This window comes from Babylonia areolata, chromosome 3 (genome assembly GCF_041734735.1).
Source record: "Babylonia areolata isolate BAREFJ2019XMU chromosome 3, ASM4173473v1, whole genome shotgun sequence".
Lineage (NCBI taxonomy): Eukaryota > Metazoa > Mollusca > Gastropoda > Neogastropoda > Buccinidae > Babylonia > Babylonia areolata.
Window position 1 is genome coordinate 17505470 of NC_134878.1, and position 17464 is coordinate 17522933.

Here is a 17464-nt window from a genome sequence, read left to right on the forward strand (position 1 = left end):
CTATGCGAAATTATCGGTTACATTAAGTTTTGGTCTGTCACCTGACTCCAAGTCGCAACTGTCGGTGAAGCTGCACTGTCCATCAAACTTTTGGCCTGGCTGACCTCACTTTGACGTACACAAAATACACATTGTTTATCAACCCACATCAACATATCATATGGCGTCAATGGAATCGTTATTAAACTACATCAGAGATTCATGCTGATCAAAACTATCAAAAACGGTTGTCCAAAAATTCAACACTGATCGAGTCTGTTGCACCCTTTGCACGAAGCCTGCACATTATCTATCCGGGAACTTTTATAAGTTTAGATTTTTTCACAAGTTTGAAAATCCACCCAAAACCGAACACGACGGCTGTTTTACCAACTGAAACCATGTGCGATGCCTTTGGCCGTTTGGGTCACAGTGTTTGCAGAAGCGTACGTAGTGTTCCATTCGTTATGCATGTCTTGTCAAGTACTGAAGTTAAAACACGATGCTTTTCCCCCACATGATTATTTCTGTAACTTTGTACAACACAGCTATTGCAGCTAAACTGCCCGCTGAATACTGAAATTGTGTCCCGTATTTTAAGCATGGTCCTTTCAAACCTTCGATTTCGATAATTTACAGATACTGCTTCTCTTTAAGTCAAACACAACAAAAACCAGCTGGTGTTTTGACATGATTTTTTCTGTTCGACTGTAGTCATTCTGTAACGACTCTGTCTGTGTGTAATAATTTCCCTTGAATGCCTGCCCATGTCTTCATACCTTCCTTTCTTCTTCTGTTTTCGTTCTAACCATTCATCTTTCTCAGACACTTTGTTTTCACTGAAGACACAGTCGATCCATTGCAGTCACTCGAGAGAATGGCAGACGACACATTAATGGTCTGTTTGTTGCTTTTTAATCTGAAGAGTGCATACGCTTTTTCAGCTTTTAGGAGAAGAAAATCTGGACGGCAGATGAAATACCAAATAGAAACACTTGTTTAAAGCATGGATCCACGTGTTTCACTTAACCCATGATACACTGACAACAAAATGTTAATAAGATATAAATTAAAGGAAATGAAATTAGCTCATAAAAATCGCGCTAAAACAGTGGCAAGCCATATTCATAATCAGGAAGAATTTGTGTAGTGTCCTGAACAAATAAAAGTCATACCCTTCATTGATTGAAGAGTAGCCTAAAACAAACCTAAATGTAACAACGAGAACAAGAACAACAACAAAAACAACGACAACATCAACAAAAATGAATTGATCCAATGATATAAAATCCCGAACAAACAAAACTGAATGATTTTCGTGAAAAATGAAACAAAACTAAGTAACGAAACTGAGAATGTGTTGACAATATAGAAATAGATAACTCAGTAAACAAACAAAAATTATCAGCATTAAATAGCAGTGCAGTTAAGCAGCTGGAGTCTTCTACAAAACAAAACTGTAGTGTATGATTTATGTGAGTTGAATGGGGAATTATGGCGTGGGGTAAGGGGGGGAGGGGGGACTGGGGGGGGGGGTATCATCTGCACCATTTTAGTGGCATTACTCCCACGCCGCTCATTTAGATTCCCCTAAACACGGGGCCACACCCAGGTTCGTCCGTCACAGTTCCAGCGTCGGCAGTCCGCAGGGAACCATCGATGTTAGGTCACCAGGAGGCCACACACCATAGGAGACCCTGCACTGCTGCTGAGTCACTTCGGTGGTGTTCAGTGGTGCCTGTTCTGATTCAACGTACTTAGGACACCACCTACTAAGCCCCCTACTAACGACAATAATGGCTTAGTCGGGGAGCCAGACTGAATGAGCGTCCCTCCCAGTGTGGAGACCGCCACCACGTCCCTCAAACAACAGTCCCCCATGAATCTGCCGACACTGAAGACACTGACAGGACTCACCCCAAGCACAAAAGTGGAGGAGTATCGAAACTGAGGTCATCATGAGAGCAAGGCACGAAAGGCCACAGACTTTGAGACTGTTTTGTTTATATTGATGATGATGAAGGAGGAGGAGGATGACGATGACGATGTTGCTGTGGAGGTCCATTTTGGTTTGGGACTGCGTGACAAGGCTGTACTCCACGCTTCCTGTCATAATGATATGCCGGCGTTAACCAGGCCCGAGAGATACGGACACTTGCAGTGTTGGTCAGGTAATTAGAGCAACACACCCAAATACGCATCCTTGAAGTGAATGACACTCGACTGGTCCCAGTCTCCCCATTTAAGCCCATGGCACACTCAACTCTGGGTAGGAGCCGACCACGGGCCGAAAAACCCACCTCCGCTGGGATTCGAACCCACGTCCTCTCAGCCGTCAGTCCGCGACGCTAACCACTTCGCCAAGACGGCTGGTGCAGGAGGAGCACTTAACTGTGTGAGAATAGCAGGACATATCAGAAGTGGGGCGTTCATTTTCTTCACACCTTCAAACGACATCAGTAATGCTAACATTTTCTCTCTGACTGCTTCTCTCTCATCCAGTTGGTTAATTTTTTTTTCATGGGAATACAAGTGTATATGCAGGGCAATCCTGTTTATCAGCTGACTCATGCAATAGTGTTTTCTTGGTATCCATATTGGTCCAAGGGAGGAAATCGAGTTATTGCATGGAGTCTAGAATTGTACGCAGAAGTTCAGAGAAAATTCCAAGCAGTGGAAATTAGATGCTTGAGGAGACTCCATGTCATCTCAGTCCTACAAAGACCGCATAACAAATGAAGAAGTCGGGAAAACCACCAGACAGCACATTGGTCCTACTGACCACAGTGAACAAAGGAAAATTAGATGGCATGACCACGTAACAAGATCCCGCGGGCTCTCCGAGACCATCCTTCAGAGAAGAGTGCAGGGGATAAGAGAACGAGACAGACAGCGAAAGAAGTGGGCAGACAACATCACTGAGTGGACAGAAAGGAGCTTTGCCGAAACTCAGGCCCAATCCCACGCCCGCCAGAAATGGAGAGTGTTGGTGATATGTTCAGCAGTGCAGCACCCCCACGACCAAACCAAGTTTCGGGACCAGTGACAATGACAGTGACAGTGACAGTGACAATGACAGTGACAATGACAATGACAGTGACAATGACGATGACAATGACAGTGTCGATGACAATGACAATGACAGTGACAATGACAGTGACAGTGACAGTGACAGTGACAAAATTGTACACTAAAGGGGGTTTTCTGTTGCTGCATAGACACCATTTTTTTAGCTTTGTTTTGTTGTCGTTGTTTGCATTTTTTTATGTGTGTTTTTTCGCTCTTTCAATTTCCTGACTGCTTATTTTCTTTGTTTTTTGGGATTTCTTCTTCTTCTTCTTCGTCTTCTCTCTCTCTCTCTCTCTCTCTCTCTCTGTGTGTGTGTGTGTGTGTGTGTGTGTGTGTGTGTGTGTGTGTGTGTGTGTGTGTGCAATAGACCATCCGTCAGCAACAGATTTATAATGTCTTTTGCTGTCAGATAAATGTTGTATATATATCACATTGTTCCATTGCATGCATGCATGACAGCACGGGCCGTTGAATTACAACAACTTGAGTGGTCAAACGTCTCCAGGCTTGAACATTATTAAATCTCTCTCCCTCCCTTTCTCTTTCTCTCGTCTCCTCCTTTCCACTCTTTTTTCTTTGCTGTCTCCATGCGATCACACACACACACACACACACACACACACACACACACACACACACACACACACACACACAGGTGAATGTCCATACACACACACACACACACACACACACACACACACACACACACACACATACACACACAGGTGTATGTCCATACACACACAGACACAGACACACACACACACTACTACTACTACTACTACTACTACTACTACTACTACTACTACTACAGGGGTATGTACACACACACACACACACACACACACACACACACACAGGTGTATGTCCACACACACACACACACACACACACACACACACACACACACACACACACTGAAATGTATGTCCACACACACACACACACACACACACTGAAATGTATGTCCACACACACACACACACACACACAGGTGTATGTCCACACACACACACACACACACACACACACACACACACACACACACTGAGATGTATGTCCACATACACACACACACACACACACACACACACACACACACACACACACACACAGGTGTATGTCCACACACACACACACACACACAAACACACACACACAGAGTCTCTCTCTCTCTCTGTGATGATGATTTATTGACATTTTTATACAGCCAGAGCCTAAAATTAAAGCTGTTTAAGCAGTAAACTCTCTCTCTCTCTTTCAAGGGGAGTGGAGGTGGGTGTGGAGCAGGAAGGGACTGGATGGAGAGGGGGCTGTGCCAGTTCAGTGTACGTGGTGTGAACAGGAAGTAAACATGTACTTCACTTGAGGGGTGGGGAACGGGGGGGAGCAAGGGGGGGGGGGGGAGAGGGTATTCAGCGAGTGCCAAAAAAAAAAAAAAAAGGAAGCAGCACCTTGTGAAACCTGGCAGCAAAAGTGCTTAATCACATTACTCCCAACGATCGAGGAAGTCGATCAGAGGCTGCGATGGGAATGAATGGATTGGATGGGGGAAGTTGTGGGGTGGGGGTGAGGGGTTAGCGGGGATAGGAGCCAGTGGTGGTGGTGGTGGTGGTGAGGTCGGGGTGGGTGAGTTCGAGGGTCATGTGTCAGTGGGAGTGGGGGTAAAGGGTGAAGGTAGTGCGCGTGGGCATCTGCTTGGAATCAAGAATTTGACCAGAACTTAGGCAAACTGTATGGTGGCGATTTTGATGCTGTCTCGTGTTTGTATTTTGTAGCAGCAGCAGTAGAAGCACGGTCTTAGTAGTGGTAGCAGCAACACTGATAACAGTAATAGTCGTAGTAGTAGTGGTGGTGGTGGAGGTGGTGGTGGTAGCAGTAACAGTAATAACAGTAATAGTCGTAGTAGTAGTGGTGGTGGTGGTGGTAGTAGTAACAGTAATAACAGTAACAGTCGTAGTAGTAGTGGTGGTGGAGGTGGTGGTGGTAGTAGTAACAGTAATAACAGTAATAGTCGTAGTAGTAGTAGTGGTGGTGGAGGTGGTGGTGGTAGTAGTAACAGTAATAACAGTAATAGTCGTAGTAGTAGTGGTGGTGGTGGAGGTGGTGGTGGTAGTACTGGTAACAGTAATAACAGTAATAGTCGTAGTAGTAGTGGTGGTTGTGGTGGTGGTAGTAGTAACAGTAATAACAGTAATAGTCGTAGCAGTAGTTGTGGTTGTGGTGGTGGTAACAGTAACAGTAATAACAGTAATAGTCGTAGTAGTAGTGGTGGTTGTGGTGGTGGTAGCAGTAACAGTAATAACAGTAATAGTCATAGTAGTAGTGGTGGTGGTGGTGGTGATAATAACAGTAATAATAACAGCAGCAGCAAAAGTGGTATTTTGTCGCAGTAGCATTAACATCTGAAGTAGTAGTAATTGTGAAGTGATATCATCATTATTGCTCTTATTGCCGTGTTTTTTCTTCAGAAGCATTTTTTCTACTGATATAAGAGATCGTTTTATTACAACACAATATGAACTTATGTCAACAAAATAATTTGTTAGTCTTTTTTTGTTTGTTTGTTCTACAATGTGAATTCAAATGTATACAGGGCTTCTTTCAGTCTGATCCACTTTGACACAAGGCTTCTCACAAGGCTTCTTTCAGTCTGATCCACTTTGACAAGGCTTCTTTCAGTCTAATCCACTTTGACACAAGGCTTCTTTCAGTCTGATCCACTTTGACACAAGGCTTCTTTCAGTCTGATCCACTTTGACACAAGGCTTCTTTCAGTCTAATCCACTTTGACATTAAAAGACATTCGACTGAAGGCTAGACCCAATCAGAATTAGCATCGAAATGAAACCAAACCCAAATGTTGTTGTTGTTTTTTTCACTATTAATTGAAGGCCTTTTGCTGTCCGAGATCCACTTCCACACTCGCTTTGTTTCTTGTATTTCCACACATTTCTCTGATTGATGCTCTTTCCCCTAACAATGGTCTTCGAAATCTGGCCAAATGCACCTCATATTTACATATAAATTAAGCCAGATCCAATCAGAACCATTATTTGCAATTCTGCTTGGGCCCATCTGCAATGCCCGAGAAAAAATATTGAAGATTGCCCTCGCAATGAAGGTGAAAAAACAGAGACTGGTTTCACCACTAAAAAGTCAACTCCTTTGTTGTTTTTGCTGCTGCTGCTGCTGCTGCTCTCTCTCTCTCTCTCTGCGTGTGTGTGTGTGTGTGTGTGTGTGTGTGTGTGTGTTCCACTCACACAGCTAAACACCCCTTCTACACGCAGTCAGTCTTGTGTGCGTGTGTGTGTGTGTGTGTGTGTGTGTGTGTGTGTGTGTGTTCCACTCACACAGCTAAACACCCCTTCTACACGCAGTCAGTCTTGTGTGCGTGTGTGTGTGTGTGTGTGTGTGTGTGTGTGTGTTCCACTCACACAGCTAAACACCCCTTCTACACGCAGTCAGTCTTTCCGAGTTTCACTCCCTCCTCCCTTCATCACAACAGTACAAACATCTCCCTTCCTTACCTTACCTCCCCCCTCCCCCCCAACACACACACACACACAACCTCCTACAGTTCTCCGATTCCCTCCTCCACTCCACCACCATCTCTCTTCTGCTGTTCTCTGATTCTCTCATTAATCAAATTAGACGAGTAGGATGACAGGATATGCTGCAAGGCTCAATGACGCTGTCCTCAGCACTCACCAGATTGCACGGAGTGAGAGGGGGAGATCAAGACGTAGGCCTGCTTGTTCGATTCACAGAGGCCGCATTGAGAAATCAATAGCATTTTGCACTGATGTTCATGACTGTGCTTGCAAAGTGGGTTTATTATGTGGTATGTGCGTGTGTGTGTGTGTGTGTATGTGTGTGTGTGTGCTTGTGTGGGTGGGTGGATGGGTGCATAGTTGTGTGTGTGTATGTGTGTGTGTGCGTGCGTGCATGTGTGTGTGTGTGTGTTCATTCACAAACTTGTGCCAGTATGCATGCGAGTGTGCGTGTGCACAAGCTTGCTGACCATTGTCCATTTTCATTGTTTGATCTAAATCATTTGCCTTGAAAGTACTTTCCATTTTTATCATATTCTAATGTATTCATCTCTTCATTTTGTTTATTTATCTATTTTATCTTATTTATGTTAATGTCTTGAACTTATATAACCAGGGCTGGCTCTCAAGGTACATTGGGTTCAGGCACAGGTCAGACATCTGCTCATTTTTGTTTTTAATTAATTAGGTGTAGTGTTGCATAGTTTAATCAGTCTGCACTCTTTGATACCACCTTGCACCACACATGCCTGCACCACACACACACACACACACACACACAAAGGTGTATGTCCACACGTTCACACACACACACACACACACACACACACAGGTGTATGTCCACATACACACACACACACACACACACAAACACACACACGCGCGCGCTTGCGTGCATGCACACACACACACACACACAAACACACACACACACAACACACATTTATGCATGCACACAAGTATGAAATTCATACAGATGAAGACAAAGAATGCATACTTTGCAAATTCTTTATGCTGTCTTGTGAAAAAAAAGGAGAAGCATTTACAAAACAGACTGCAAAAAAAAAAAGAGATAAAATACAGAAATATAAAAGTCACAATACAGAAATATAAAAGTCACAACTGAGAAAAAAGAATGTAACAAACATAAAGTATGCACATGTATGTACAAACATCCTCAAGAACATTATAATCACAGCTTGTGTGAAGGACGGAATGCACTTTTGGACTGGGTACTTAAACAAGGTCCTGATCTTCACAACTTATCACATTCACTCAGCTTTCCAATTTCATATAAAATGCTGCACTTTATCACAATGTTTTTTTTTACAGAAAAAGAAATGGCCATACATAAAAAAAAAAGCACTTGATTTACCAAAAAATATGTTCAGATCCCATCTTAGCTGCATCCCTTTTCCTTCAAGGAAAAAGAACTGTCAAAATCATTTTTTTCAAAATCAGTAATCCCTGTTCATAGTCACCTATAATTATCAGTGGGTCAGATGACCTCTGCCCTTCCCGCCCAGCGATATTAGTAATGGAAAGATAATGAACAGCATCAATAACACAAATCTGTCAGCAGTGATCAATATCAATGCAGTAAGTAATCAGCATGATCTTTAGAAGAAAAAAAGGGGGGGGGGTGGGGTGTTGTAATCCCTTAAATCTCTTGGTAAAGAACCAACAACTACTTATGAACTATTCAAACAACTAAACAAAAAAATCATCAGGACAAATCTACTGACATCACAAATCCATTTTACAACCAGACCTGTTACCTGAATGCTACATTAAAATGCCAACAACTGTTTTAATTGATGAATTATGAAGACTGTTTCGAGTTTTTAAAAACAAAAAAAAAACAAAAAAAGACATTAGTTCAATATACGAATCAGTCCTGATCTGCAGCACTATTTTCCGCTCTCTTTTTTTTCTCTTCTTCTTCTTGTTCAAATGAAATCGAGGACTGAAAAACAAACCACCCACACCCCAACTTTATCCACATCTAAATTACAAACAAGCATCACCAATGGCACAAACTACCAATGTCTGATGCATTATTACGCATAACATCTACATAAACTGCATTTCATGATCCGCTTTTTTTCTTCCGTCGTACATTTTCACAGACCATGCTTTTTGTTCTAGGCTCATGGTAAGTGATAATGCTGATGCCAGTGATGATGATGATGATGATAATGATACATATGATACATAATCAAGCAAAAGTTCCCATTTGGTTGCACGGAAGAAAAAAAAAAAAAGAGAACCTCACTGAAACTGACAATGCCATTTCACATCCATTCTTCGCAGCAGTCGTAACACTCCTGTGGACATGCAGTATACAGGTGTGAAATACATCTTCATGGATTCCCTGGTCTCCATGAGAGTGGGTGCAATGATTGTACACACGTGTAATTACTGCTCCGTGGCCAGTTCCTCAGACTCCTCACCAGGGGGCACTGCAGACTTGTCGCCGCCGACGCTGGGCAGCTGACTGGCGAGTGATGCCTTGATGACCCCGTTAAGCGCGTCCGCCTGGTGGATTGTTATCGTGGTATTGTTATTCTGACTGTTATTTTTATTTATTTTTTTTTTAATTATCTCCTTTCTATCATTTAGTTTTAGATAAACAGGGATGAGGTGGATGTGGTGGTCTTGCTGTTGTGTTTCATAGTACTGTTATTATGTGGGAGTGTGTGTGGGTGTGGGTGTGGGTGTGTGTGTTTTCATTCAAATTTCACATTATGACAGACATACAGACATACACTGATAATGATAGTAAGTAGATCATTATTGAGCAGTACTGCTCCAGTGACTTATGATCATATATCATAAGTGTGTAGGCTTTTTTGTTGTTGCTTTTTTTGCCAAATATCTAAAATCAACCTTCACATTATGACAGACATACATCAATATTTGTAGTAAACAGACACTAATAATGATATTATGCAGATAATTAATTAGAACAGGGAGTGTTTGGTGTTTTTTGGGTTTTTTTTGCTTTTTTTTTTTTGTTATCAGTAATTCATTGAACATGAAGCACACCCAGCCAATGTGCAATTGATTTAAACAATAAATTAGAAACAAACATATCATTTTTCTCATATGCTACAGACTAAATACCATCTCTTTTATTTTAACAAACAAAACAAATATAAAAAGAATGCGAAAAAAAAGAAGAACAAATTAATTGAAAGACAAGAAAGAGAGAAAGAAATTATACATGAAAGAAAAAGAAAGGAAAGAAAGAAATAACCACACATAAAAAAAAAGAAACCCATAATCATTAAAAAAACAAAAAAACAAAAAAAAACCACACACACACAAGACACACAGTAAGACCCCCCCAAAAAAAGCAATATAACAAATGAAAAAAAAGGGAAAACAGGAACAAAAAAATGGAAAGACTCAAAGAAAGTAAAAAAATCAAAAAGAAAATATAAGTTTCAGTTTCACTTTCAAGATGTTAGAGCATGTAGACTGATCCAAGCGTGCAACATACAACTGCTTAAAAAAACAAAAACAAAAAACAAAACCCCACCCTGAATAAAGAAAGAAATACAGAGAAAAAAGAAACAAACAAAAAAAAAAAAAAAGGAAAGGATAGAAGAAAAGGAGGTGTTCTGACCTGATCATCGCGGGGAGGGGGGGTGGGCATGCAGCGAAGTTCATACACCGTCACCTGGCCCTCGCTGTCACCCACCAACAGACACTGAAACATCCACAACACTTTCACTAACACTTCCAAGGTGTCAAAGCAAGCACATATGCTGTATTCTGAAGGAAAAGAAAAAGAGAGAGAAAAAAAATGAGGAGGAGCTGCCTGACCTTCATACAGACCTTCATTACTCCATCTCGCTCACTACGATCGGCTTCGGATCCACTCTGTTTACGCATACCCAGATTCAAACACTCGACCGTTGACCGGCGTTCTTTCTCTGTCTCTGGACCTTGCGATTGGAATGAACTTCCTCTTTTGCTTCGTCGAGTCTCCACTCTCAGCTCTTTCAAGTGTGGCCTTAAAACCCACCTCTTCCCAAAATAGCCTCCCTTCCCTGCCCTTCCTTGGCTTTAGTTTCTACAGTTTTAGAGTTATGCATGCGTGAGAATGACTGGTGCGAAAGCGCTTTGATTTGTCTCTGCACAAGATTCAGCGGTATATAAATGCCATTATTATTATTATTATTATTATACAAAGCCGTCATGCTAGTCAGGCCTTGAGAGCCTACCCTAGGTTTGTGGAAAACATTGACATACAACAAAGGCAAGGCCTTCAAGACTCACTTGTAACATACACTTAAAGGAAAAAAATAGATAATAATAATAATGAAATTATAAGAATTGGTTTGTTGAAATGTGTTCTCTATTTGTTATCATAACTACATAAAACTTTGCTTTAAAAAAGAAAATAGAAAAAAAAAAGAGTTCCACAGAGATTTGAACCAAAGATGTTTGAATCGAGAATGAATGGTTTTACCTACTGCGCTGATAATGACGTTCTTCTTCTGCGTTCACTCGTATGCACACGAGTGGGCTTTTACGTGTATGACCGTTTTTACCCCGCCATGTAGGCAGCTATACTCCGTTTTCAGGGGTGTGCATGCTGGGTGTGTTCTTGTTTCCATAACCCACCGAACGCTGACATGGATTACAGGATCTTTAACGTGAGTATTTCATCTTCTGCTTGCGTATACACATGAAGGGGGTTCAGGCACTAGCAGGTCTGCACATATGTTGACCTGGGAGATTTTACCCACCAGGCGCCATCACTGTGATTCGAACCCGGGACCCTCAGATTGACAGTCCAACGCTTTAACCACTTGGCTATTGCACTTGTCAGATAATGACATTCAAAAATTATCATTTGAGCATGTTATTTCAGTGGAATAAATTGACAACGGTAATTGAATTGATAACGTTATTAAAATCATGTTATTTTGGTATATCTTGGGCATTTAAGAAGTCTGAGGTAAAGGACACATTCCCATCGCTTCAAGCACCTGCAATATGTGTCCATTCTAAATAGATCTGCAGAGGTCCATGTTTGACAAGCTCTTTACACTCACCTTGAGAAACTACGTCACCGTCCATTCAATTTCTCTTTTCTGCTCATTCTAGGTACTTCAGTATCCACTTTAAAACATTCATATGCAGCAAACCAGTTGATAATTATTGAAGAAATTCTTTTAATTTGGTGGTACAGGAGACGTTGCCATCACGTCAGGTGTTACAACATGTTTTGTCCGTCAAACAGTTTATTCAAATTTTCTTTTAGGTTCATTCTAGTTAATTCAGTGTCCACTTTAGAATATGCATATGCAGTAAAAACATCAATAATGTAATTATTCTATTGTCACTGTATGTGTTCTGTCCAGAATTTGTATTTCTTTGCTTTTAATTGCGAATGAGAAAAACGAGGTCATGGGGTTTTCTTAACACAAAAGCCTGCATTTGGGCAGCTGCCCAAAAGGGTTACAGTGTTTTCAGAATCCAGATCAAGCATCAACGAAATAAACCATTAATAATTCGAAAATACAGCCAAATTCGGGAGACGTTCAACCTATTATTGGTATGACTGTGAAGATTTTTTTCCTACTATGTTTAAGCCAAATTTGGTATCGGTAGACAAAGTATTTCCAGAGAAAATGGCAATGTTCAAGTTTACCATGGACACACAGACACAGACAACTGAACACCTGGTTGTAACATAGACTCACTTTGTTTACACAAGCAAGTAAAAAATTTAATGAAAATAATTAAACCAAAATGAGAGAATACATTAAAACAAAATGAAAGGTATAGAGAAGATGAAGGACTAAAGTAAAACATGAACAAAAAAAAAAAAAGAAAAAAAAAGAGGGCCAAGCTCAGAGAACCCAAACGCACACACTTACACAAAGTGTGCAAATGCACATACCAACATCATGTCCACACACTTTCACAAAGTGTGCAAATACAAATACCAACATCATGTCCACACACTCTTTCCAGTCTGATCTCTCTTCTCTTCTCTCTCTCCATTTTCCCCTTTCTTTTTGACTCACTTGTGTAAACAAAGTGAGTCTATGTTTTAACCTGGTGTTCGGTTGTCTGTGTGTGTGTGTGTGTGTGTGTGTGTGTGTGTCTGTGTGTCTGAGTGTCCGTGGTAAACTTTAACATTGACATTTTCTCTGTAAATACTTTGTCAGTTGACACCAAATTTGGCATAAAAATAGGAAAAATTCAGTTCTTTCCAGTCATCTTGTTTAAAACAATATTGCACCTCTGCAATGGGCACAAAAAAATAAAAAATGAAGCCTAATTATATGCAAACTGAATTTACTGTTATATTTATATTTTTTGTATTCTCTAAACTTAGCACTTTGATCTGATATTCTGACCCAACAACAAGAGCAGTCATTATTATCATTTTTTGTTCAAACAGGAACTTCTTTTGCTAAGCATGGAAGTTTTATTTATTTTACAAACGTTTTGGTGCAGATAGTAAAAAAGGGAAATTACTCTGTAATTAATGCTAGGGGACTTAATTTGCTTTAAACTGATCTTTCTCATCTTAAACATTACATTTTGAAATTATACTCAATACATAAAAAGCTTGTGGGTTTTACTCTCAGTCACAAGTGAGTCTTGAAGGCCTTGCCTCTCTTGTTTTCTTATGCTTCTCTTTGCTCTGTGTTCATGTTTCCCTAACCCACTGAAAAAAAACCCAAATGGATTACAGGGTCTTTAGCATGTGTATTTGATCTCCTGTTTGTGTGTCTTTGGACATGAAGAGGGTAAAGACGCTCACAACTTGGTAAACATGCTGACCTGGGATGTCAGAAAATTCTCCACCCTGAAACCACTAGGCGCTGACACTGGGATCAAACTCAGGACTCTCTCAGACTGAAAATCTAATGCTGTAACCACGTGGCAACTGTGCCCATCTTCACGGCACTGACTTGGATAATCCTGACATACCCAGCCCAAGAAGTGTACAACATAAGTGTTTTTCAACTATTTCTTTACTTCTTTATCCCAAGAAGTGTAAAGCATGTGCATATATCAACTATTTCTTTATTTCTTTATCCCAAGAAGTGTAAAGCATATGCGTATATCAACTATTTCTTTATTTCTTTATCCTAAGAAGTGTAAAGCATGTGAGTAAGGCAAGGCAGGGCAAGAGAAGGCAATAACTTGATCTGGCATTGAAACAACACACACATACATCTTTTACACACACATCATACAAACAACACATGATGTCAAAAACAAACTTTAAAAGACAATTCTAGCGAACAAGCAAATATACATAACAAGTCTTTCCTTAGTAACTGACTAATAATGCAAACAAGCATACCCAAGTCAACATCAGAACATGTCAATTTTCAATAGAACTTGACTATTTTTTCCCTATCAACAGAAACTGCTTCAATGACACAACTTGATCAGAACAGTGAAATACACTATTCCAAAAGAATCAGCTAAAAAAAAGAAAACAAAAAGAAAAAAAGACAACACCAACAACTCCCAACTGTTAATAAGAAATGTGAATGCATGCAAGGGAGAACACAGACTTGCCATGTAAACAAAAATAACAACAGAACAAAGAGAATGACAAACCATTCCAAGTATAAGTTATGCATGCCTTCAAATGACAACAGCACTACCATCTGTTCAACATGGCTAGTATGAAGGTAAGAAGTCATAAAAAGCACAATGAACACCAAACTTTTATTTTTCGTGTCTTACCAGCATAGCCTGAAATACAGTTCTCATTGTGGATGCACATTTAGAGCATGAACATGTTTGTGAGGCCCATGTTTATCTTGCCATTTGTCATGATTTCTACAGTACTTGTGACCAAACAAAGTAAAAGGAAATAAACTGCCGTGCCAGGATTCTTGTGACAGTTGTTAGATAAATCAAATCTGCAACTACAAACAAGAAAGAAAATTGTTGCAGCCATATGAACATGATGCTTTATTCACGTACAGAAAGCCTGCTACCAAACATGTACGTTGCTATGTTCCTATACTTTGGATCGGACCAGAATTTATGAGGCCATGGTGTGCTGAATTTGAACTCACAAACTGAAAGCACACACACACACACACACACACACACACACACACACACACACATATGAACACACAAGCATACATGTAAACACGTGTGCACACACACACACACACACACACACACACACACACACACACAGAGCCTGTTTACTTTATCCACCAATTTTGTTGATTTTTTTTCAATAACTGTACACTTCCACGGGAACACAGACAGTACGAGGCAAGGTTAGAGGTGTGTACACATTACACACAGGTGTGACCCACCTCTGTGTTCTTGCCAAAGGAGACGGAGGTCAGGCTGGCACCAGATGTGGGAGTGATGGTGATCACTGCATCCAGACTGTCAAACACGGTTAACACAGGTTTCACTGTAAAGTCACTTCCCAGCAATTACATGTGAATCTGCAGCAGTCGCAGCAACAGCTGCAGCAACAACAGCAATTATAATCATCATCATCATTATTATCATCATTTTCATAACAATGATGAAAGCAATAGCTGTAGTTGCAGCAGCAACAGCTATAACAACAACAATAAAAAAAAAAATTAAAAAATTAAAAAATTATCAAAAAGAAGAAAAAGAAAGGTTGATACTGAATGACTCCACCCTCCCTCCCACCTACACAAACACACACATGCATATTTACACCTGCACAAATGTTTACTGTATAAGGGAAGCTACTCCTTAAATCACTCTGGACGATCAGTTTCCTCCCTTCCTTTCCCCTGACACATGACCCATTTGTAAACGTTTGGAGGGGAAGGGAAAGGAGGGGGTACAAAGTACAACGTTTGAAAAATAAACATACAAAACCAATTATGGACATGCTGAGTTAGTACACATGAAAACACTGAAATTCTTACTTCAGTATTTATAGTTCTGTGGGCCATGTGGAATGTACTCCTATTTTGTGTTCCACATCACAATGCTCAAAATCTGATTGTGTCCATGAAAACACAACAGTCAGGAAAAAAAAAAAAGGTCTGTAAGTGCACCAGATAGTGCTGATACTTTTCAAGATGTAAAAAAAAAAAAAAAAGGAATCAGATAAGCACCAAATAACTTACAAAAGCGTTGATACTTTTCGGGATGTAAAAAAAGAATCAGATAACTGAAAGTCATATCATTTACAGGTATGAAAGAATGCTAAAGGGGGTGTGACATTCATTTAGATGTTTTGACAAGTGCAGACCAGTAGACACCCCCCAAAAAATAATTAAAAAAACGCCAGTTTTGCTGCCCATCTTACACACATCCGGTCATTCTGGTAGTGTAAGTACAGTGTTAGATAGATCCCTTCCCCAGATACCCTACATAAAAATAGCCAGTTTTCCTGCCCATCTTATAACATCATATTGTTCTGGTACTATGAGAGCAGTGTTAGTTAAATCCTCCCCCTTTCCACTTTTATAGGAAGGATGAGATCAGATGATTTTACTTTCTCAACTTAGAGAAATTTCATAAGGTGCACATTATCGTGGTCAGCCCTATCACCTGTGACGGCAGTCAATGTTAAACCTTAATGCAACTGTCTGGAAACATGAACACACACAGTTTTCAGTTTCAAGGAGGTGTCAAAGTGTGTGGACTGATCCATTAACCCTTTCACTGCCAAACTCGCATTTATGCACAAGCTAGGTAGAGGACACATGTCACAGAAAGGTGACCAGATCATGGGACAGTCATCCATGAGCCTACTGCTCTTAATGTTCAGTGGTAGGATAGGCCATATTTTCCACACATCACAGGGGTAATCCCCAGCTATTCGCAGACGCCATATTTTCTGTGTTCATAGCACAAGTGAATTTTGCACTCTAAATTGACTGGCGGTGAAAGGGTTAACACCACAACTGCATTAAAAAGCAAAATTTGTTTTAAAAGGCAGATGCCTGACCTGCGCATAAAACCCAACACACTGGTCAGTTTGACAGCCTACCCAAGAATGCATGCCCGGAATGCCTTTATCCCTTAACACTTTTGGCACTCTGAATGGTTGGTTAAAAGTGGACACACACACACACACACACACACACACACACACACACACACAAGCACACACACACACACACACACACACACACACACGCAAACACGCACAGAGGCGCTCTCTAAGAAATATATGTTATATAACTCACAGTGAAACAATGTTAAACTAAAGAACAAATGATCTCTTGGAAATCAGTGGATCAGTGAGGGACAGGCAGTGTTCCTTGACAGCCCAGAAGCAAAGGGCAAGAAGCAAAACAACAAAGATGAGAAGGAGCAGAGGAGGGAGGAGGAGGAGGAGATGAATGAGAAGGAGGGGGAATGAGAAGGAGGAGGAGAGGAATGAGGGGAATGAGAAGGAGGAGAGGAGGGGAATGAGAAGGAGGAGGAGGGGAATGAGGGGAATGAGAAGGAGGAGGAGGGGAATGAGAAGAAGGAGAAGGAGAGGAGGGGAATGAGAAGGAGGAGAAGGAGGAGGAGGGGAGGGGAATGAGAAGAAGGAGGAGGAGGGGAGGGGAATGAGAAGAAGGAGGAGGAGGGGGGAGGGGAATAAGAAGGAGAGGTGGGGAATGAGAAGAATGAGAAGGAGGAAGAGAGGAGGGGAATGAGAAGGAGAGGAGGTGAATGAGAAGAAGGAGAAGGAGGAGGAGAGGAGGGGAATGAGAAGGAGAAGGAGAGGAGGGGAATGAGAAGAAGGAGGAGAAGGAGGAGGAGGGGAGGGGAATAAGAAGGAGGAGGAGAAGAGGGGAATGAGAAGGTGAAGGAGAGGAGGGGAATGAGAAGAAGGAGGAGGAGGAGGAGGAGGAGAAACA

The 17464-nt window shown here is 41.0% G+C and overlaps 1 protein-coding gene across 1 annotated transcript in view; it reads right to left on the minus strand.

Annotated features, from left to right (window-relative positions):
• Window positions 1-7612: 7612 nt before the first annotated feature.
• Window positions 7613-17464, minus strand: part of LOC143280479 (dynein axonemal intermediate chain 4-like) — a 51867-nt gene continuing 42015 nt past the window's right edge. Inside the window, exons 21-23 of the mRNA XM_076585133.1 lie at window positions 14930-15005; window positions 10234-10317; window positions 7613-9140 (exon numbers count right to left, since the gene is read on the minus strand). Of these exons, the coding sequence (XP_076441248.1) occupies window positions 9021-9140; window positions 10234-10317; window positions 14930-15005 (280 nt within the window). The 3' untranslated portion in view covers window positions 7613-9020. The remainder of the gene's footprint in view (window positions 9141-10233; window positions 10318-14929; window positions 15006-17464) is intronic.